This window comes from Panthera onca, chromosome C1 (assembly GCF_046562875.1).
Source record: "Panthera onca isolate mPanOnc1 chromosome C1, mPanOnc1 haplotype 2, whole genome shotgun sequence".
NCBI classification, from domain to species: domain Eukaryota; kingdom Metazoa; phylum Chordata; class Mammalia; order Carnivora; family Felidae; genus Panthera; species Panthera onca.
Window position 1 is genome coordinate 45,181,908 of NC_138346.1, and position 24,303 is coordinate 45,206,210.

The 24,303-nt window shown below is 35.3% G+C and overlaps 2 protein-coding genes across 4 annotated transcripts in view; one reads left to right on the forward strand and one right to left on the reverse strand.

Annotated features, from left to right (window-relative positions):
* OSGEPL1 (O-sialoglycoprotein endopeptidase like 1) overlaps nt 1-24,303 on the forward strand; it is a 31,808-nt gene that overhangs the window by 2,708 nt on the left and 4,797 nt on the right. The window contains exons 3-8 of the mRNA XM_060622364.3: nt 3,405-3,792; nt 4,578-4,782; nt 4,857-5,005; nt 5,815-5,945; nt 6,069-6,140; nt 7,564-7,669. Of these exons, the coding sequence (XP_060478347.1) occupies nt 3,405-3,792; nt 4,578-4,782; nt 4,857-5,005; nt 5,815-5,945; nt 6,069-6,140; nt 7,564-7,642 (1,024 nt within the window). The 3' untranslated portion in view covers nt 7,643-7,669. The remainder of the gene's footprint in view (nt 1-3,404; nt 3,793-4,577; nt 4,783-4,856; nt 5,006-5,814; nt 5,946-6,068; nt 6,141-7,563; nt 7,670-24,303) is intronic.
* ANKAR (ankyrin and armadillo repeat containing) overlaps nt 10,104-24,303 on the reverse strand; it is a 72,278-nt gene continuing 58,078 nt past the window's right edge. For 2 of the 3 annotated variants that reach the window (XM_060622354.3, XM_060622351.3), the window contains 6 exons: nt 19,474-19,632; nt 18,674-18,791; nt 15,923-16,032; nt 14,223-14,419; nt 11,632-11,678; nt 10,104-10,351 (listed from right to left, as the gene is read on the reverse strand). In XM_060622354.3, coding sequence (XP_060478337.1) covers nt 10,104-10,351; nt 11,632-11,678; nt 14,223-14,419; nt 15,923-16,032; nt 18,674-18,791; nt 19,474-19,632 — 879 coding nt within the window. The remainder of the gene's footprint in view (nt 10,352-11,631; nt 11,679-14,222; nt 14,420-15,922; nt 16,033-18,673; nt 18,792-19,473; nt 19,633-24,303) is intronic. The other variant, XM_060622352.3, reaches the window with a different exon arrangement.

Genomic DNA, 24,303 nt, shown 5'->3' on the forward strand with positions numbered 1-24,303 from the left:
GACTTGTATTTGAATTATGAATTAGGTGCTTGGTATTGGCTCTGATTTTAGGCAAGTTCCTTACCCTCTCTGATTATGTTTTCATATCTGTAAAATGGGAAAGATAATGCTTCCCTTACAGGATTGTGGGGAGCATAATCGAAATAATATATGTGAAGAGACAGAATAGGCCTCTAAGAGTTACACACTATGTAAAAGGGACTGCAGCAGGCATTAATAAGGCGTGGTGAAGTACTAGAAAGTCCTTACCTTCAAGGAGCCTCACCTAATCTCATCATATATAGACCTGAAAGGAAACATACAACATACAGTACAAGACAGCATAAAGTATGAAACCAGTGCAAACAGTAAGTGTTACTACCATGCCCCAGTTCCATGGTTCTTTCAGTATTTCCGAGAGTTCTGGACATTTGAACGTGGAAATGTTAACTGCACAGAAAGGCCTCTCCTAACCACTTTATCTAAATTAGGTACTCCTACCATGTTTATTGCATGTTATCTCACCCTGCTTATCTTCTTCATCATCCTTTTGATAATTTTTACATTTGTTTACTTATGTATACTCTTTCCCCCAATAGACTCTAAGCTCTATGGTGACAGGGGCTGTGTCTGTATTAATCACTATACCATGCCTTGATACCCAGAGTAGCATCTGATATGTTGCATCTGATATTAGTGGCCTTGAAAAATAGGCCTTCAATGAATGGAGATGAAAAAAATATTGTTGTATGAGTAAGCATCATAGTGAAGGCAAAGAGGTGAGAAAATACCAGACATTCAGTTTAGTTAGTGCATAGGTTACTTGAGAGGAATACACAGGCAAGCAAACTATGGTACCATCTGCACAGCTCATCTCTGCATTTATTGAAATCCTACAGTTTCCTGGCAGCATTTGGCTCCAGCTTTGAGGCCAGATGGTTTTCCTGCCTCTTTGTTAGCTTTTTGGTCACTCAGTTACCTACTCTCCATACTGTGTACAAATTAATTCTTTTGAGAATAAAGCCATGGTCTTATTCATCTCTTTTGTCTCTGGTCCTTAGCTAGCATAATCCTTTGAAGGTAAAATATATAGAAGATGCACAGAAAGGAAGGGAGGCAAGCAAGTGGGAGAAGGAAGAAAGAAGTGGGAGGGAGAGGATTTGCCCTTAAATCACCTAAATTTCAATAAAGTAAACACTTTTGAGTAGGAGAGTTATGGGGTCAGCATTGTGCTTTATTTTCTGGTAATACAATATAGAATAGACTCCAAGGATCAGAAAATCTGTCTGGGGGAACTGCAGTTAGTAGACTTTGAATAGACTGAGATAATGAGAGTTTTTGAACTTGGGAATGGTGATATATTTAATGTGGACAGTGAGATAAAGGAGATAAAGATGAAACCTGAAACCCAAGTGATTAGGAGGTTTGATGTCATTAACAGAGTTGAAGAATATAAGAGAAAAAGTACCTCTGAAGAACTGAGGCAAATATGGGGCGCCTGAGTGGCTCAGTCGGTTAAGTGTCTGACTCTTGATTTTGGCTCAGGTTATGATCTCAGAGTTCATGAGTTTGAGCCCCACGTCTGGCTCTGCACTGACAACGTGGAGTTTACTTGGGATTCTCTCTCTGCCTCTCTCCCTGTCTCTATCTCTCTCTAACAAAATAAATAAACTTAAAAACAAACAAACTGAAAACAACCAGCAAAAAAAAAAAAATTAAAATAGTATTACTATGTGGATGTGTTGAAATAAGATGGTTTCTTTTGTTTCCCTCATTACCTGACACGATACATATTATAACTGTTAAATAAATTAAAAAAAATTTTTTTAACGTTTATTCATTTTTGGGAGACAGAGAGAGACAGAGCATGAGGGGGAGGGGCAGAGAGAGGGGGAGACACAGAATCTGAAGCAGGCTCCAGGCTCTGAGCTGTCAGCACAGAGCCAGACGCGGGGCTTGAACTCATAGACCACGAAATCATGACCTGAGCTGAAGTCAGATGCTTAACTGACTGAGCCACCCAGGCATCCCAGTTAAATAAATATTAATTGAATGTTCTTACTGATGATTTTCTTTCTTTTTTTTTTAGTTTATTTATTTTAAGAGAAAGTGTGCACATGCAAGAGAGAGTGGGGGAGGGGCAGAGAGAGAATCCCAAGCAAGCTCCACACTGTCAGCACAGAGCCCAATGCAGCGCTTGATCCCATGAACCATGAGATCATGACCTGAGCTGAAACCAAGAGTCAGACACTTACCTGACTGACTCACCCAGGCACCCTAGGATTTTCACTTCTATGTCTAGAACTAGCAGCATCAAATATTCAAAGATTTTTTTGAGGTTAGAGGTATATTTTGTAGACCCTATATTTTATTGCTCTGCCTTTATGATTGTAAGTCAGTCTCATTCTGGCAAACTTTTTCTAGCAACTACTTATTTACTCTTGACATTTGGAGTGGTTATCCACTGTTTGTCCTGCATAGACCAAAAATCAAAATGATCAGCTGTAAGCACTAGATTCCCACACTGTATTTCAAGGTTGCAAGCTGTCTACTGTCCTGCCATGACCTTAATCAAGTGCAACGTGTTTAAAAATAAACTCACCTTCTTCACAAAACTGTCTTCATGTTTCTCTCTGTTAGTATTTCTTTTCTCCCAGTCATTCCAGCTCGATATCTGAATCATCTTGGATGCCTTGGTCCCCTTTCCCCTTATATCCAGTCTAACTTAACAGTTTTCAAGGCTCTCTTCCCCATTCTTTCACTTCCCATGATCACATAATATAAGATGTAATCATCTTACACAAATACTTTTATAATAACCTTAAAAAAAATCTCCCTGTCTTCAGAGAGATAATTTTTCTAAAATCCAATTTTATCCTGGCCTTTTCTTGTTCAAGACATCTTCATTAGAATGCTTCTTAAGATTATTTTGGTGATTCCGTATATTAACAAATCCATAGGAATTTGTTGTGTACAATTTTTTTTAAATTTTTTTTTAACGTTTATTTATTTTTGAGACAGAGAGAGACAGAGCATGAATGGGGGAGGGTCAGAGAGAGGGAGACACAGAATCTGAAACAGGCTCCAGGCCCTGAGCTGTCAGCACAGAGCCCGACGCGGGGCTCGAACTCACGGACCGCGAGATCATGACCTGAGCCGAAGTCGGCCGTTTAACCGACTGAGCCACCCAGGCGCCCCTGTTGTGTACAATTTTGAAGTCAGAGACATTACACCCTTAATCCCTGCATATTGAATTCTTATATTGTGTTGCATTATAAGGCACACATATTTGAATGTATGACTAACATTTTTAGCTATATAATGATTAATTTGAAAACATGCCTTCAGCCCTAATACAAAACTTTTCTTAGTCTATTTTCACAATCTTAAAATTACAAAAAGCTGTTTGTTTGTTTTTTCCCCAGAACAGGTGGAATTGTTCCTCCAGTAGCTCAACAGCTTCACAGAGAAAATATTCAACGAATAGTGCAAGAAGCTCTCTCTATCAGTAAAGTCTCTCCAAGTGAACTCTCAGCAATTGCAACTACCGTCAAACCAGGACTTGCTTTAAGCTTGGGCGTAGGCTTATCATTTAGCTTACAACTGGTAGACCAATTAAAAAAACCCTTTATTCCCATTCATCATATGGAGGCTCATGCACTTACTATTAGGTTATTAAATAAAGTAGAATTTCCCTTTTTAGTTCTTTTGATTTCTGGAGGTCATTGTCTATTGGCATTAGTTAGAGGAGTTTCAGATTTTCTGCTTCTGGGAAAATCTTTGGACATAGCACCAGGTGACATGCTTGACAAGGTAATTATTAAAGAATTAATTTCTCTTTTCTGTTATGGTGTCTGTTTCAATCAAATATTAAGAGATGCACTACACTACCATTTATCTAAATATTTCTGATAAACAGACTGAAAAAAATTTATATGCAATAAGAAAAAAGAAAAAGAGTAGTACATAGTTTTATAAAAGATTCTTACCCATTATTAATAAAATGGTAAGAGGTTTAGATTAGTACATAAAGGCTCAAATAGTTTGCAGATGCAGTTATGTTTTTAATCAAAAAAGACGTGAAAGAAATTGCCAAGTAAAGTACTATAAAAATGTGAAATAAGATATATAAAGATAACATAAAGACATTAAAGATGCACAAAGTTTTGTGATTAAACATCACAGTTGTTGACACCACTACCAAGCAGGTTTCTTTTTTCTTTGTTTCTGAATTGTACAGAGCCTACTGCTATATGCAAAAATCCTGCTGCCAACAGCAGAAATGATTAGAAGAAATGGGCAGGTTCTAATATTTGAAGTTTATCATTAAGCGGTCATTGTGAATTTCAAACTTATTTTTCATCCCCAGTAGAAGAGCAGGAGTAGATAGGGAAGCAGTGATTGGCCACTATTGATAAGGTTGTCAGGAGTAAGTCTGTCTTTACTGGCTTGCTAGCTATAGTCCATATTTGTACAAGTATAGCATGTCTTATTCATCCAGTTTTGTTTTGTTTTAGTAAATTTCATTTCCTTTGCACTTTGGTTTCAAAATGTGCCATTTTATGACTCATTACAAAATTTTTGTTTGTTTTTGAAAGGTAGCAAGAAGACTTTCTTTGATAAAACATCCAGAGTGCTCTACCATGAGTGGTGGGAAAGCTATAGAACATTTGGCCAAACAAGGAAATAAACTGCATTTTGATTTCAAACCTCCCATGCAACGAGCTAAAAATTGTGATTTTTCTTTTACTGGACTTCAACATGTTATTGATAAGATAATAACACAAAAGGAAAAAGAGGAAGGTATATTTCTAATTTGTAGAGTTGGAAAAATAAGTAATCCTGGATTGTGCCTAAAAACTCCTATGTTTCTGCAGGGATCCAGAAGGGGCAAATCCTGTCTTCGGCTGCACACATTGCTGCTGCAGTACAGCACACAACAGCGTGCCACATTGCAAAAAGAACACATCGTGCCATTCTGTTTTGCAAGCAGAGAGATTTGTTATCTCAAAGTAATGCAGTGCTGGTAAGTTTTGTTATTGCCTCTAACAATAATAGTAACACTTTATAGTATGTTATTTTTCTTCTAGGAACTTAATTGATCCTGTGCATAGAATATGATATCTTTATGTCCTGTGCTAGCCCTGACAGAATGAAATTATGCAGAATAAAAACTAACAGCCATTTCTCGTACAGCTTCTATGGCAGCTTTATGGGACATCTTTACAGACTGTGTCGCAAAAAACTCCAAGGCTGCCTCTTATTGAATTTAAAAGTGGGTTTGCAATAAGAAATGAAATACAGTAACTGTTACTGTTATTTTAGAAAAATAAGCTAGTTTCCTTGAAATTTGTGTTCCTTTGATGAAATCCATTTAAATCTGCATGTAAGCCTTGGTAAACTTCCTGTTTAACTGTATCTTAAAATTCATCCTTTTGAAACTTATAAAATGAGAAAATATTTAAATGATGGTAGATTCACAAAATAGAATATTATGTGAATATTAAAGGTAATAGCTTTTTAAGAATAATATAAAATGAAAAAATTGCTTATAAGTAAAAACAACAGGGTCTAACATATTGTTGTACTATGATTATAATTAGAAAAATGTTAGAAGAAAATGTATAAAAATAATAGTGATGCTGGTATTGAAATTATTGATTTTCTTTTCCTCCAATTTTTTATCATATAGCTATATCGCTTGCCTGTTCCCCACCTATCAAAATGTAATATTTTCTTATTGTATAATGCTTGTATTTTCCCCAGGTTTAGCTAACAGTTTGGCTCATATCCTTATGTAGTATTTGTTGATTTGGGTCTTCTCAATTCCTTCAGGTTGTATCTGGAGGCGTTGCAAGTAACCTATATATCCGAAAAGCTCTGGAAATTGTAACAAATGCAACACAATGCACTTTGTTATGTCCTCCTCCCAAACTGTGCACTGACAATGGCATTATGATTGCATGGTAAGCCACAGGATATATGTGCTTCACTCATAATTATGTAAATATTAATTTCTATTTCATCATGTTAAGTCTTCTTCCTTTAAACCCTGGTCTATTTATTTTATTTTAATGGTTCTTATTTAGGAATGGTATTGAAAGATTGCGTGCTGGCTTGGGCATTTTACACAACACAGAAGGCATCCGCTATGAACCAAAGTATGTAGTACCGTTTATAATCTCTATGCAAGTTGCAGTATAAAATTCAAAGCCTTTTATATATGAGGTTTTCATCAATATTCTGGTGGTACCTGAATAAAGATTATATTATTTCATGAAATTTCTTCTTAATAAATATTTTTGCTACAGTATCAAATCATAAACATTTTGACAAATCAGGTTAGAAATAGGTGGGTGGGTAGGGATGATGAATACCCTCATTTACTAGCAGAATGGAAACCATGTCCATGGCCTGGACTTTTGCAATATCAAAGCAATCTCAGGACCAGCTGGTATGCTGGGAAACTTCAGAAAAATGTGTAAAAAGCAGTCAGGCCTGAGACTGGGTTGTGAGTATGCTCCTCCACAGGCAGCTGAAAAATGGCCAAGAGTTAGCTACTTTCTGAAAGCCTTATTTCCTCTACCAAATCAGAGTTCCAAAGAATAGCACAGTGTTTCAATTAGTTATCAAGTTCTGGTCTAAGTTATTTCTGGAATAGTAAAAATAGTAAAGGATGATTATGTTTCATAATCTACTATAATTCTATTTTCCACATGATTTCATTTAATGTTTTAAAACTTTTCAGTATTTTAGTCCATAACTATTGCTACATGAACCACAGAGTATTAAGGCTATAAACGAACAGAGTTTAATTAGTTGTGTGAGAAGGAATCTCCTATGATGATGGCCTACCCTCAGGTAGAATATAATGTCTGATCCAGTGTTGCCTTCTTGTGGCAGTGTTGAGGCTGGAGGTGATGACTTTTTTCACATTAGGGTCCAGTTGAAGCCTTACGTTGGGCAACGTTGCTAAAAAGCAGAAATCTGAGGCCAAAATTATTTACTGGGAAAGCACAGAGAAAGAGGGTTGGATCTAAGACCTCTCCTGCCGGTAGCGACGGAGGAAGGTGGAAAAAGAAACAACCCAGCTTTTGAAACCTCAAAGAAGAATCAGTAAAAACCTGGAGAATTTCTAAAGTAGGAATGGCTGTAGATTTGACTTTAGCTGTATGGTGAACTGTTTTTACCCTTTCAGCTTTGTAGAGAATTATAAGGTATTTTTGTTGTTGTTTTTTTTTTATTTCAAGTTTTTATTTATTTACAGTATGAGAGCAGAACTATTTCTTTCAAAAACTTCTCAATCCTCAAACTCATTGAATTGTATACATTAAAGATGTATAGCTTTTCACATGTCAACTATACCTCAAAGTGGTTTAAAAAATTACGAAATTTAGAGTTCTTGTTAAAGGAACTGGCCTTTTCTTCACCCATTATTCCTGCTGTATTTATATTCAAGAACCATCATCACATATGATTAACTGTACATTAGATATGTATACTGTTTGTCAGAATTCAAAGCAAATAGTGACAGATCAGGATGCAAATATTTGAAATAATATGATTTGTCTGATTGTGATGCAGATGTCCTCTTGGAGTAGATATATCAAAAGAAGTTGGAGAAGCTGCCATAAAAGTACCACGATTAAAAATGAAGATTTGATTTTTGCTTTTCAAACAATCTCTTAAGGTAGGATTTCAACATTAAGTTGTGATTTTTTTTGTATATCAAATTGTGGAAGATACACAATATTAATTGTTCATCAAGACTTTCTTATGTTATTCCTTTTCTTATATTTGATGTTTAACCTGGTCTTCTGAGAGACAAATAATATGTTATAGTCTTATAAGGTAGTATAGGTTTTTTATTATCAAAAGTAAAATAAAACATCTTGTGGGGAGAAGAATGTACTGCTATTGGTAGGTAGAAAGAAAACCTTGGACTATATACAATGATTCTGTTAAATCCTGGCCCCATATTATACAGGCCTAGATCTTTCTATCTTCTCATATCAGGATACTAAAAGCTATTTTTTTACATTATCTTCTATTTATTTTATTTTATTAAATGTATTTATTTATTTAAGAGCACACGTGTGAGTTGGGGAGGGGCAGAGGGAGAGGGAGAGAGAGAATCTTAAGCAGGCTCCATATCCAGCACAGACCTCAACGTGGGTCTCGATCCCACAGCCCTAGGATCATGACCTGAGCCGAAATCAAGAGTTGAACGCTTAACCAGCTGAGCCACCCAGGTGCCCCTAAATTTATTTATTTTTAATTGAACTGTAATTGACGTACAATATTATGTTAATTTGAGGTGTACAACATAGTGATTCAACATCGATATGTATTATAACACCATGATAAGTATAGTTCTACCATCTGTACCATACAAAGTTATTACAGTATTATTGACTATATCCTCTAGGCTGTACTTTTCATCCCATGACAAATTTATCTTATAATTGGAAGTCTGTACCTCTTAATCACCTTCACTTATTTCACCCATTGCCTGTGTACCCCGCCCCTACCCTCACCCCTGGCAAAAAGGTGGTTACCAGTAGAAGCTATTTTTTTGACTCCTGCTGAAACATTAGCCTAACTTTACTAATGAGAGAGAAATTTTAGAAATGTAGCCAGGTCAAAGTCATGTCAAATCAGAGAATTCTAAATGAAGGCAAAAGGTGACTCTAACAGAATGCATGTTATTAATTATGACAATATATGTTATTAGGTATATTCCCTGGAGCAATTGGGATATCTATACATTTCTTAAAATCCATCTGAGATTTTAAATAATCCTTCTAGTATGTACTGTACTTTTTAGTTGACCACATATATTTATATCCATTATTTTAGAAATTGTATTTAATCAATGAAAGTAAATGAAATGTAAAGGTTTTCGGTTTTGTTTTTAGATAATTTCCTCTGATTTTGAATCTTTATACAAGTTTATCACTTTTTTTCTGCCTAGATTAAAGTAACTAAATGTACTGTGCTTTGAATATAAAGATGATGCTGCTGATTTTAATGTCCTTTGAGAGATTTTACCAGTAAAGAGTTATATCACATCATCCATACTGGACCAGGTTGTTAGCTTTCTACTCAATGACTTTCTTTGTTCAGAAAATAGGGGGTAAGGATAAAAATCGAAAATGAAAAGACTTCTTATTTTAATCCTGCCTTAAGGTGACCTCTTTCTTGGGAAATTCCATAAGTAATTCCTTTTTTTTTTTTTTTTTTAAGAATTGTAATCATAGAATACTGCTTTTGGATCATCCATTCGAGAATAAAAAAATATACTTTATATGAGGGAACATATAGAAACAGCCAATATTTATACAACTTTGCATTCTTTGCTGTTGAAGTATAGCTATGATAGAATTGGTTTGTAAATATTATTTAGAAGAAACTATTAGTTTGTGAATTCACAGTTTTCATTTAAATTTGTATTCTGTATCATATGAACCTGAATTCACAAAGAAGCAGTTATCAGTATTTCCTGTGGCTCACACAATCAGAGTGCATATAAACTATGGAAAGAAATTGACCAAAATTTCTTCCCGCTGTCACAAATATTATAAAATGGGGATATCTATAATCTAAGTTCTTAAAATTTTTAAGTATCAAAACTGCTACAGGTGCTTCAATACAAGCATACTTGTTAACATTGAGTTCATGATATAAATAAGAGAAACTACAGATAAAGAAAAAGCAATTTTTAGAAACATTCCATATCTGTAGGCCTCTCGATAAGTACTTGGCCAGAGGGAAGGAAGGAAGGGAAAGAAGGGAAAAGGTGAAAAGGAAAAGGAAGGGAAAAACGTTGAACTCTATATGGGCAAGCATATTTACCAAAGTTAGCTAATAGTACAGGTAAAAGGCAATTTGCTGAAATACTCTGTTACTCAGTTATATGTATTTTACCAGAATTAGATTAAAATTAAAGGTAAAAAAATTGGGGGGCATCTGGATGGCTCAGTCAGTAGAGCATGTGACTCTTGGTCTCAGGGTGGTGAGTTTGAGCCCCGTGTTGGATATAGAGATTACTTAAAATCTTAAAAAAAAAAAAAATTAAAAAGATTGCTCAGGAATTCTTCTATACGTTCATTCTAATGCTTTTATTAGCCTTCGGTAGGCTCTGGATTAGCTTTCTGCACATGTTTCCCTAGTTGGCTCAAGAACACTATTCTTGGTCTTGATACTTCTGTGATATCTGATGAAGTTGCAGATGAAAAGGAAAAAACATTGTGAGAAACAGTGGTCTTTTTTGTTGTGTTGAAGAGTCCCATGAAATTTGTTACAGGAGGTATCAAAGTCAAAGAATCTCTTGGTTGAATTTTAGGTTTTAATTTTCTTCGGTGCTCTTTCCCTAAAAATGAGAGAGGCACAATTAAATGTCTCTTTCTTGAGCCCAAAAGCCCTAGATACATTCTCATTGCTCTTGGTTCTGTATAGTTCTATTCTGTCCAAATCACTAAAACGTAATAAGAGAATGGCTCAGTAGCTTCCAGACTTGTAGACGTCAGAGTGCAAAAATTTGTGGGGGCCAAAATATGGTTCCAGCTTGTTATTATGCCAAGTTGAGACTAATAAAAGAACAAATGCCAACACAATTTTATAAAACAAGAGATATTTTAATACCCAAAAGAAACTATAAAAGGCGCTATCTCAAAATGACACATTTAATATTGAATGAAATTAACTTTATCAGAAACTTGCTATATTGTCCTTATGTTTTCTTATGTTATCATAAACCCGTGAAAACATTATCAGACCATTATTGGTAAACAGATTGCTATTTAGAAACCAATATTAAAGTGAAGAAAAAAATGGGATTGACTTTATTCCTTTATGTAAATTACTCTTACACTAAAGAAGCTATACAAAAAATATTCTTCTACCCATGATATTCAGAAATATAGCCTCCCCCACACATCTAGCTTTCCTCAGAAACTCCCTGAATAAGTGAAGTTCTCTCTTGTCCTTGTATTCTCTTTTTTTCTCTCCCTTTCCATTTGTGACACCTACAAACTGATTGTGACTTTTGAATGGTTCTATCCTTGCATTTGATTATAGGATAATATACCAAGGCTGATATTGGTCCTACACTAAACACACATGAACAAGCACTAAGTATATAAATGAAATAAAAAAGTAAATTTCTTTTCCCTCTTTCATATCTAATAGTAACCTTATAAGATCTGGGCTCTGATTTTACAGGCCTAAGTCACTCAGCCATCATCTGCCAAATATATATAAAACTATAGAGTATCAGTGGAAAAAATGTGATCTCTGCCCTAAGAACCCACAGACAAGTTGTACATGAAACAAAACAATAGAAATATTGTAATTTAAGCCATACTTACATGTTGTTTCAATAATGACCTATTTCTATGCATGGCTTATGAGAAAAAGCAAACAGAGAAGGATTTATGTCAAGTGATATAGTAGGAAAGGCCTTAAAAGAAATGATTAACATGGTCTTATAAATGGGAAGGTATTTTAAGTATACAGAATGACAAAAGCAGAGTTTACAGGTAAACTTTTTAGGGGGTAAACCTCTACAGTTTGAATTTTTAGAAATGGAACACAGAATTGTAAAGTGTCAGGTCTAGGAGGTACCTCAGAGATGAAAGAAAAATCAATTACCTTTCTTAAAGACAGGAGTTATGGATGGTCCTCCATTTTTCTCTAGACTAAAAGGAAAACATGTATCACAAAAACTAGGAATATATAAAGACTTTAGTACACCCAGGGAATAAATTCCATACCCATTGGCCTAATTTATATGTTACCTGTACTAACTATGCATGTTACCTGTAGGTATTTTATATTCAGTCACTCATTTACGCACTTATCACTCAAACATTTGGAACGTTAAATCTGCTTGAAGTGATCAGTGAAAACTTCATGGGAAAAGAGACACTTCAGCTAGGTTTTGAAGAAAATAGGTCTTCAAATGAATGAGACAGAGGGAATAGGATATGAAAAATTATAGTACTATAAAACAGCATGGCATGTTCAGAGAATACTAAGTAGTCTAGCATGGTTGGAATTAAAGGTATCTAGAGATATATGATGGAAGATAGGTTGGAGAAAGGTCATTTTAGGTATTAAGAATACAACAAAATTTAAACTTTATTTTCAAAGCAATGGTTTACCAATGAAGTGTTTCAAGCTAAACAAGGTGTACCTAGTTAATATAGGGGTGTGTGTGGGGGGGGGGGATTTAAAAGCAATTATTTTAAATCATCATCCTGTATGTGTAACATAGTTACAGAATTTCCTTGGTAATAATATTTAAGTCTTGCCTAAAGCTAATATATTAAAGGTGGTTATCACAAATGTGTAACTGGCTAATTTGATGAGGAACATTTGCTCTGTCCACTTTAATGAGGCATAGGCTTCAATCTGTCCATATGCCAACTTGATGGCTACAGGGTAACATTTAGGCTAGCATGTAGGCTCAGAGTGTTTCCATACAGGTTCAGTTAACACCAGTAAAATTATGTCTCTCCATATTTCAAAATTTCCATATACAAAGACTTTTCTAATCTGCTACTCTTGGGGCTGGATGGGGGCATGGGAATAGAGAAGTGATATGTACACCAAAAAAATGCTATGATGATCCCAACCACAATCATTCATTGTACTTTCCAGTAGTGGTATCAAGGAATATTTTGTGGAAGGGTATTGTTGTCTATCCCAAAGTTTCCAAACTGATTTTAATAATCTTTTAGCACATTTCCTATAGTTTCATTTAACCAAACTCATTCACTGAGTTGTTACGAAAATTAAAGGGAATAGTCCATATAAATACTCTAAGGAGAGTTCTTAACACTGTTAATTATGGGAGTAATTATTATTTGCTTACTAGCTTCACCTCACCTGGTAATCATTCTTACAAGTTTACTGACCACTGGTCACTACTTACAATCCTAAAAGTTGGGTGCTCGCTTCGGTAGCACATGTAGAATCCTAAAAGTTGGGTGTTCACAGCTCCAGGGGCTGCCATTCATCCTTGGTCACTGTAGATTGGTATAGTTTTTACACCTATTTTCCAGTAGATGACAGTAAAGTACCCAAGGAAGGGACATCTTTTTGTAATTCCCAAAAAGTTGCTATGTAGGCTAGTTGGGGGAGTGACTGTGTAAAATAATACTTTTCATTATTTATCCTAAATTGATTTTTGAGCCAGTAAATATTATTTTTAACAATGTGAATTATAGGGGTGCTTGGGTGGCTCAGTCGGTTAAGCATCCGACTTCGGCTCAGGTCATGATCTCACAGTCCGTGAGTTCGAGCCCTGCGTCGGGCTCTGTGCTGACAGCTCAGAGCCTGGAGCCTGCTTTGGATGCTGTGTCTCCCTTTCTCTAATCCTCCCCCGTTCATGTTCTCTGTCTCAAAAATAAATAAACATTAAAATTTTTTTTAAAAAATGTCAATTATAGCAATTTAATTTAGATTTCCCTGGCTTATTATATAAAATTAGGTACTCAGTTTTGGGTTATCAGTTTTTCAAAGACTTAAAATGAAGATGTACTAAAAATTGGTTTATAGAACCATGATGTATTGGATCTTATTCTTTTCTATTACTATAGAGTTAATACTGTACCTTGAATAGTTCTGTTTCCTACACATAAATAGTGCTAGTTGCAGAGACTTGTAATGCAGCTACATCTACTAAAGAAAAGAAAATGTGCCCATTCTAAGGAGATTCTCCTCTCCCTTTTGCAGATGCTTAAGCTAAATGAAACTATAACACTGAAGCAAAATCCTCCGAGTAAATAAATGCCTTTCAGACTTTGCCATAACTCCAGTCACCGAGTCTGATTTAGCTGTTTCTATCCTGGGAGTCTGGCCTAACTTTGAATCAGGTTCCAAAGTCCCATCTGATGCCAAGGGCATGGTGGCATTCCTGGTCAGCTCAAATCTCTCAAGTATATCCCCAAAATGGCTTCCTGGATCAGACTTGGAGGCAACCAGAATCCCAAAAAGCTTTCTGAAATGTGAATAATCTTGGCCAAACAGGATCCCCAAGATCTGGTTGTGTTCATGCCGGCACAAGAAGTTCTGTTGCAAAATCAGAATTAAAACAGGCTTTGGCAGTGGACATTTAGAATGAAGTTTATCTCTTGGTATACAAGGCACAAAAATAGTTCCCCTTGTTTGAGCTTCCTTAAACTTTCTTACAAGTTCCTTTATCGATAATTTCAACTTCACATATACAGACACAATACCTTAATGCAGGAAGTCCCACTCGCTGTTGCATCTGAAATTCCTTTAGAAATGCTGGGTTAATACTTGCATCTCTGCTGATATTATTTGTTAATCGAAGGAACTGATTAGGCTTATTTCTGCATTCCTTTAATAGGATGCGGAAAGCACTTGCGTTGTAAGTTAAGTAGCCAAGAGCACAGGAGCAAGCTGTGCGAACCTAAGTGAAGAAACAGTTCCTCCATTGAGCTAAAACATCTAACACATGTTCTCATTAAACATTTCCTAAGAAAGTCTTTGTAGCTATGTTTAACAAACGTGTGTCAACCAATGGCAATCTATACATGGACGCATAACAACGATGTTTTCAGAGAGAGAGATGTCCACTGCCACTAATTACTAGTAGTTGTTCTCAGTCCTGACTGCATTTTAGAATTGCCAGCAGTTAAAAACAACAACAAAAACCCACCAACTGAATCAGACTCGCTTGGGGGTAGAATCTGGGCATTTGTATTGTTTTTTAAAAGTGCCACAGGTGATTCTAATATGCAGCCAGAGTAAGAACCATTGAGTTTGAAGTAGGACAGTGGGTCTCAGTCTTGATTGTGCATTGGAATCCCCTTGATAGTTATGAAAATTACTTGTGCCTAGGTACCACCCCTAGAAGATCTGATTTAATTATTTTGGAGTGCAGTCTGGACACTGGAATTTTTCAAAACAGCTCAGTTGATTATAATAGGAAACCAGATAAGAGACGGTAAGATAAAAACAAGTTTAAAATAAGACACTCAGGAAAGCAATTCAATTTTCCACTGGCAAAAACAGAAAAAGTAGATCTTTCCTTTCTTAAAGGGAATACCCTCAGTCTGTGACCCTGAAGTAATTAAGTTACTCATATGATTAATTATATTCCTGGGCAGTTCTTAGAAAATCTGTTAGTGGTGGCCTAAGAACTGTCATAGAATGAACAAAAACCACACACATCCCGGGTAACAGAGGGTTCGTATACTGCTCTCTACATTGGCATCTGACTGCTTTATGTGCCCATATAACTTCCATACCTTGAACAGTGGTTCTCAGTGTATGGTCCCTATGCCATCAGTTTCAGCTTCTAGGAACTTGTTAGAAATGCACATTGTAGGGCCTATACGAGATATATTCAATCAGAAACCCTGGGAATGGAGCCCAGCAATCTATGGTGTAACAAGTCTTCCAAGTAATTCCTATATTCCCTGAAGTTGGAGAAACGCTACCTTAGACCTGGAGGGGGGAAGTGCAGGGGAATACTTAGAGGCAAACCGCTACTACAGCCAGCCCAGCCTTCTTCACACTGTCATCTCTAATCCTGTTTGGCAGATAAGGAAAACTCCAATGGATTCCATTTTCATGCATTCCAAATAATCATAGAAATGACTTAGTGACATCACTGGTTAGTAACTAACCAGTTTTTGTGAGAGAGTTTATAAATATTTTAATTACCAATTTCTATATCATCAGTGTACTTATTTGTAGATTGAATCTTAAGTTATTGAAGTTAAATGTGCACATGTTGTAGGAACAGAATTGTGGATGGCAGATACTGTACTAGAAAACTCCTCTAATTTTGTATTAGTAACATGAACTATTATATAACATACTTAACCTGTGGAGAAATTAGCCCACAAAAGTGAGAGGCAACTTACATTTTTAGAATATTCAATTATAGAAAGACTTTTGTTTTTACCTCTTCTTTTTCTGAATACAAATGATAGCAGAGCCGTTGGATTGTCCCTAATGTGGCAAATGCTTCTGGAATACCAGCTCTAGAATGAGCCAGGCTAGCTATTAAATTTCCTGCAAATAAGAAAAAAAATGCTTGTGTTATTTAAATGACATAAACTGATATACTGTACTTTTGTTCATTTGCACATATTGTTAAAAAGGGTTGAGTCACAAGACATCTCTGTTAATGAAGAAGATCTGAGAAAAAGCATGTATATATTAAATGTGGAAGTTTTTCCCCCAAATTGTGATTTGGTTTTCTGTCACAAACAGTAAAAATTAATTAGCTTTATCTAAGAGTGGGGAATTTTGAAAATCAGAGGTTTTTATCCCCATGGCTTCAGAATATATTTTGTTTTGAGCTTTAGCATTTTTACATTTTTTTAAGTTTATTTATTTATTTTAAGAGACAGAGAGAGCACATATGAGCAGGGGAGGGGCAGAGAGGGAGGGAGAGAGAGAATCCCAAGTAGCTCTGTGCTCAGAGCTCTCTGCTGTCAGCGCAGAGCCTGATGTGGGGCTCAATCTCATGAGCCATGGGATCATGACATGAGCTGAAAGCTTAACCAACTGAGCCACCCAGGCACCCCTGAGGTTTAGCACTTTTTTAATAACTATGAACATAATGATTGAACTACCATAAAAAGTTAGTATGTCCTCTTTGTAGTCCAGATTGCTTTGAGTTAAGAGCTTAATGGTATTTTAAAACCAAGCAATGTATTACTAACTTAAACTTAAAATCATTGAAGTTTTGCCATAAAAACAAATGTTTGGGGGTTGAAAATAAGGTAATTCAGTAATAAAATAAATGTGCAGCTACCAGCCTACAACCGTTTCATTCAAATATGTGTTTTATTTTTAAAGCATTCATGTGATATTGTTTCACAATATTGTTGCTGTGTTGGAAAAAGTGCAACACAAATTTTAATATATAAAGGCATCCACCCATATAAATGTGGATGGATACTTTATTGAGGTATTCACTGGGTTTTTGTTCTTGTATTTTTTTTTTTTTTTTCTGGCCTTCTTTATAAACCAAGGCCTTTGTATTTATTGTTTCAGGATGAGGAGGGATGGGTTGTATGGCTTGGAGCAAAAATTGTCTTAAGACAATCTTTTTTTCAGGCTTATATATTTTTAAAATCTATGTGTATAGAAGGCATTATTTTAGGTGAAAAGGACAAAGGAAGAGAGGTGTCTCTGAAGATGAGGAGCAAGAAATGGGGAACAAATGGAGGCAGTCAGAGACTCTAAGACTAAGAAGGAGATGATAGGAACAGGAGCTTTGAGTGGAGAATGGTTATGTAGTGCACATAGGAAAACTGGACAGTTGGCAATAGAAATCCTAGTCTTTGCAAAACTTCTGTGCCTTTGGAGCTTCTTCTGGGAACCATGTTGACGTAGACCTTTAGCACAACACTTATTTTACATTATATCTGCAGCCTGAATATCCTGCTTTGCTTGAGATACCCCAGACTCTGGAGATGCATATGACTCTGATGGTGGAGTGCAGAGAAAGGCCCAGTAATTTTTGAGTTTCAGTTCCTACCAGCCTGAGACAATATGTGAAAGCTAGTATAATATGGTATTTCTTGCACAAAAGAGTTTGTGGAGTAAAATTTAAACCCACTACAGTTGTTTCTCAGAGCCATAGAATTACTATGACTTGAATTAAGAATGCTATTTAGATAAAAAGTATTTAATAATTTCTTTTAAACATGTTTTTGTCCTAGTTTCCATCAGAAAGTTTTTGTTTGCATAAATTTTCCTCCCATCTCAAGTAAAAATATAATTCTATGGCAGCAAGTATGATTTCCTTTCCTACCTTCTATGATCCATTTCAGTTAAAAACAAACAAACAAACAAACAATTTATTTTTTGGTAGTAGTCACTCCACGTGGTTGTCATCCTGATACTGTTTCATGTTGTGTTGAGAGTGATATATCGGGGCGCCTGGGTGGCTCAGTCGGTTAAGCGTCCGACTTCGGCTCAGGTCATGATCTCACAGTCCGTGAGTTCAAGCCCCGCGTCGGGCTCTGTGCTGACAGCTCAGAGCCTGGAGCCTGTTTCAGATTCTGTGTCTCCCTCTCTCTATGCCCCTCCCCTGTTCATGCTCTGTCTCTCTCTGTCTCAAAAATAAATAAACGTTTAAAAAAAAAAAGTGATATATCAAGTCAATTAGCTTATTATTAATTTTGAAAGTTAGCTCTGGAGGAGATACAGTTACACAACTAGCATTAAGTGTGCCAAGAACTCTGTTGGACTATTTTGCTTTGCTATATTGCATAGCAACAAAGGGAACTCTTTAAATGTTAGCAAAATGTGAACAATTGATCAAAAGAAAACCAGACAGAAGTATAGCAGTATAAATCTGCCATTACTTTCATAAATCAGTGTGTAAACTTTGTTGTTGGTAGCTCATAGTTTAATTCTCATTTTCTTTCTGGAAAAAATAATTAGAGGTTTGAAAAAGTAAGAAATCAAAAAGGCCATGTTCAGAGTTACCCTGCTGCTTTTTGGGGTGCAGAGTAGACTCCCATTGTTCCATGTAGGCTTACTGTGGAGTTCATGTAGATTTATACCAGCTCATTCTTCAGACCATGTGACATAGTATCAGGCTTATTATTTTATTATTGCTCAGATTACAAAAAATTATTTTTGAAAATAGTTTTATGTAGTTGTTTTATATAACTACCTTCTAGTTATTTCTTACCTGTCAAGACAATAGTGGTAGAATGAACTGAATACAGACTGTCAACTAAAATAGTGATACCTCTTGCAGACAAAGTAATATGGTCCATGTCTATAATGACTTTAGCTAATATAATAATCTGAAAACATAAAGAAGCATAGAATCATTGAATGTTTTCTATTTGGCTTCTCTAATTAAGCTTTAATGTTTTTTGGCTACTTCTCAGGAAGGTTAGAGGGGTAATTTGGTATTATTCAGTAGAAGAAAAGCAAGTGGCAGGGGTGTGAGTTAGAGTGCTTGTCCCTATCTGATTACTGCAGTGAACATGGCAGGCCATTGCATTCTTCTTACAATATTTGCAGGTTTTCCATTCTTGAAGTATGGGTTCATAGAAAATATTTCTCCTAAATGTTATAGGATAGAAAAAGAAGAGAGAGAATAAGAAGAACCCATATACATCTAGTTGTCATGGGTTGAAGAACCAGTGTGATCAGGTAAAGATCTGCAGTTAGAAAACATGTCTTGGATACTACCATGTTTTTCTGCCTGTAATATGTGGATGATAAAAATAATACTATCTGCCCATCAACCTGACAGGGTTCTTATAAGCATCAGATAAGGTACAAAGGCAAAAAGTGCTGGTAAAATGAAGATATCCTCATAAATAACAGGGATTTTATGAGGTGGAAAGGGCTGGTGTGAAAAATACTGCAAATTTTACAAATCAGTAAACACTTTTCCAGATTAAAATTTTTTCTAATTTTCAAGTTTTTGACTAAAAAGACACTTATGGATTTGAAGTTTTAACTTCAGTTTTGTACCTGAAATGCTGCCATTGCCTTCTCAGTTTCAATTGTTGATTCAAGAAAAGGTTCAAAAATTGATATGGTCATTATTCCACTTTCCAATATTAAGTATTGTTGAAGGCGATTATTGAAGGCAAAAAGGGTTAATGCATAGCCTGCTCTTAAACAAACATCCTAGAAACAGGAGAAACATGTGTTATCTTTTTTTCTTTTTTTAACTCAAAAAGGCAGGTTTTAGGTTTATTTATTTTTATTTATTTTTAAGAGAGAGAGAGAGAGCCAGCAGAAAGAGAGGGAGAGAGAATCCCAAGTAAGCTCTGTGCTGTTAGTGCAAAGCTTGATGCAGAGCTCAAATTCACGAATGGTGAGACAATGACCTGAACTGAAATCAAGAGTCAGACACTTAACTGACTGAGCCACCCAAGCGCCCCACATGCATTATCTTTAACTTAGTTCGTTTATTATGTTACTCAAGGTAATAGATTTTGAATTCTCGCCCATCTAAATACATTACATTCTTATCTCTGGGAGTAAAACATGACATCATTGGGGAAAACAGGTAATAGAGTCAACCCAGGATGTCATTGAACAGATTAAATAGAGAAGTAAGTTGTGGCTTCAGGGAGAAGAGAGAAGTAATTTTCATATTCAGAGGGAATGTTAGTTAATAATTGTGCAAATAAATACCTAAACAGTAATAGGAAATTCCATAATTTCACTAACCCTCAACTTTTTTGTTTTAACATATTTTTATTTTCATTTCAACATTTCAAAGTAGAATGTTAGTTAATAATTGTGCAAATAAATACCTAAACAGTAATAGGAAATTCCATAATTTCACTAACCCTCAACTTTTTTGTTTTAACATATTTTTATTTTCATTTCAACATTTCAAAGTAGAATGTTAGTTAATAATTGTGCAAATAAATACCTAAACAGTAATAGGAAATTCCATAATTTCACTAACCCTCAACTTTTTTGTTTTAACATATTTTTATTTTCATTTCAACATTTCAAAGTAGAATTTGATAAGTCAAAACTTCCTTGTATAGCATACTATATATTACATGTTATGCATTGTGGGATGGTCTCTATCATCTCTCAAAATAAGTTCATTTGTAAAATTCTGTACTATATCCTAAGAGGGAAACGAAAGATGATTTAAAAATCACATTTTAATTTTCTGGGACTTGGCAAACAGAGCAAAAGCCAATTCTTAGAGTCTGTTCACTTGCCAAAGATGAACAAGTATGGTAGATCTTCCAGAAAGACCCAAAAGATAGAACTTTATCACTAAATCTTATTTTTAATATTTTGCTTGAACAGTATAGTACAGAGAGAACCATTAATCTTAGCAAGTTTTCTTCTTTCAGTGTTAATCATTACATAAAAGTGCTATATGTGCATACTAAAATATTTACCAATAAAATTATATGATGCCTGAGATTTTCTTGAAAAATAATATAGGAAGAGCAAGTGGATATATAGATGAAATAAAACTGGCCATGAATTGATAAGTGCTGAAACTGGGTCATAGGAATATTTAAGTTCATTGTGCTACTCTTTTATTCTGTATGTGTTTGAAATTTTCCATAATAAAAATTATGTACACACAAAGTAGTCACCTGGCCATAAGCAAGAAGAAAAGTATTAGGAATACACAAAAGAACAGGGTCCAATGAATGAAGCAGGTGGGAACAGGCTGAGAAGAAAAGGAGAATGATTAAGAGCAAAATGAGTAGTAGAAGAAAAAGGAGAAGGGTGTCCCTGAGGAATGATCAATGAGAATAAAATGTGGAATGAACAGAGAGAGAAGAAAGGTGGCTTAAAGAGTCAGTCAGACACAAATTCAGTCTCCTCACCCTATATTCCCCATATTATTACAGCAGCACATCTCCATTTTTTCATATACCACAGTACAGTAGAAATCTATATATTAATAAATAATGCTTTGAGTTCATTTCTCCCCTCATAACCCTCTTTTCTTCCTCCCAAATCTAAAACTGACAGTTGGCAGTTTTCTTCCCTAATTGCTAAATGCACTATAGACAACAAAAGTTCTCAAATTTCTCTAGGGTTAGTGGTATCCAAAGTATGGCCCATGGACCAATGACAGTCGACAAAATGGTTGACATCAGGATTACAAAAACTGGGAATTCGAATTTAAAAGGAACAGCTCTTCCTTATAGTTAAATACCAGCTAATAAATCTAGAAAGATGTTTATGGCAGCATTATCAACAATAGTCAAATTATGTAAAGATCCCAAATGTCCATTGCCTGATGAATGAATAAAGATGTGGTGTATATGTATATATATGATGGTATATTACTCAGCCGTAAAAAGAATGAATCTCGTCATTTGCAAGGATGTGGATGGAGCTAGAAAGTAGTATGCTAAGCAAAATAAATCAGTCAGAGAAAGGCAAATAACATATGATTTCACTCAGGTGGAATTTAAGAAGTAAAACAAACGTAGAGGGGAATAAAAGAGAGAGGAAAACCAAGAAACAGACTCTTAACTATAGAGAACAAACTGATTGTGATGAGAAGGGAAGTGGGTGGGGAGATGGGTTGAGTAGATGATGGGGATTAAGGAGGGCACTTGTAGTGAGGACCGGTGTTGTACGTAAGTAATGAATCACTACATTGTACACCTGAAACTAATAGTACACTGCATGTTAACTAACTGGAATTTAAGTATAAATTTGATTAAAAAAAAAAAAAAAAAGAGAGAACTTTCAAAAAAATTGTCGTTAGCCAAATACCACAGTAATCATTGCTGCATCAGTAGATGCTAAAATTGTTGAGCAAAAGTACATGCAAAACAGAATATTTGCACAGGCTCAAAATGTCTCACCTTAAGATACTTATTAAAAAAAGGAAGTACAGTGACTTTACAGTGGAGAAATATGGCAGATACTACCTTAACCAAGTACCCAAAGTTAACATTGCCAGTTATAAGACATAACAGCACCATGTACCTCCTGAAATGATGCACTGGGCAGGTGAATGAAGAAGACCACATCATTTCTATGGTATTCTTGCCAAAATGCATAACCTCAATTTAATCATGAGAAAACATCAGATAACTCAAATTGAAGGGCATTCTACAAAGTAACTGGTGTGGACTCATCAAAAATGTCAAAATCATGGAAGACATGTAAAATCATGAAAAACAAAAGACTGAGTTTCACAGATTGAAGGAAACTAAAGGGACATGACAAATAGATGTAATGTGAGATCCTAGATTGCATTCTGGGACAGAAAAAGGACACTGGTGGGAAAATTGGCAAAATTTAAATAAAGTTTGCAGATTAGTTAATAGTATGGTATCAATGTTAATTGCTGGTTGACATCCAGGAAAGCTGGATGAAGGATATGCTAGAACACTCTACTATTTTTGCAAAATTTTGGAAAACCTAAAATTATTGCAAAATTTAAAGTTTTTGTTGTTTTAATTATCCTACCCATTACAGATTGCTGGGGGAAGGCTTTCCTTTATCACAAAGTTTGAGAAGCACCACTAGAATAGTGGGTGACTGAGAGTTGAAAGGTCATAACATTTCAAGTATCATAAAATTTCAAAAAGAAAAATTTTGATGCGTCCAGGACAGAAGAGATTTGTTTATTGGCTCTCTAAGCGTTAAAATTGCTACCTTTCAACTGTATCAAGAGATGCAGAAGGGCATTATATCATAATCAAGGGGTCTATCCACTAAGAAGACCTAACAATTGTAAACGTTTATCCACCAAATGTGGAAGCACCCAAATATATAAATCAATTGATCACAATCACAAAGAAACTCATCAGTAGTAATACCATATTAGTAGGAGACTTCAGCACCCCACTCCCAGCAATGGACAGATATCTAATCAAAAAATCAACAAGGAAACAATGGCTTTGAATGACACACTGGACCAGATGGACTTAACATATATTCAGAACATTTCCTCCTAAAGCAGCAGAATATACATTCTTCTCCAGTGCACATGGAACGTTCTCCAGAATAGACCATATACTGGGACACAAATCAGCCCTAAGTAAGTACAAAAAGATCGAGATCATACCATGCATATTTTCAGACCACACCCCTATGAAACTCGAAATCAACCACAAGAAAAAATTTGGAAAGGTAACAAATACTTGGAGACTGAAGAGCATCCTACTAAAGAATGAATGGGCTAACCAAGCAGTTAAAGAGGAAATTAGAAAGTATATGGAAGTCAATGAAAATGATAACACCACAACCTAAAACCTCTGGGATGCAGCAAAGGTCATAAGAGGAAAGTATATAGCAATCCAGACCCTACTAAAGAAGGAAGAAAGATCTCAGATACACAACCTAACCTTACACCTTAAGGAGCTGGGAAAAGAACAGCAAATAAAACCCCAAATCAGCAGAAGACAGGAAATAACAAAGATTGGAGCAGAAATTAATGCTATTGAAACAAATAAACAACAACAACAACAACAACAAAAAAAAAAAACAGAACAGATCAATGAAATCAGAAGCTGGTTCTTTAAAAGAATTAAAATTGATAAACCACTAGCCAGTTTGATCAAAAAGAAAAAGGAAAGGACCCAAATGAATAAAATCAAGAATGAAAGAGGAGAGATCACAACCAACACAGCAGAAATAAAAACAATAATAAAAGAATATTGTAAGCAATTATATGCCAATAAAATGGGTAATCTGGAAGAAATGGATAACTTCCTAGAAACATATACACTACAAAAACTGAAACAGGAAGAAATAGAAAATTTGAACAGACCCATAACCAGTAAGGAAATCGAATTAGTAATCAAAAATCTGCCAAAAAACAAGAGTCCAGGGCCAGATGGC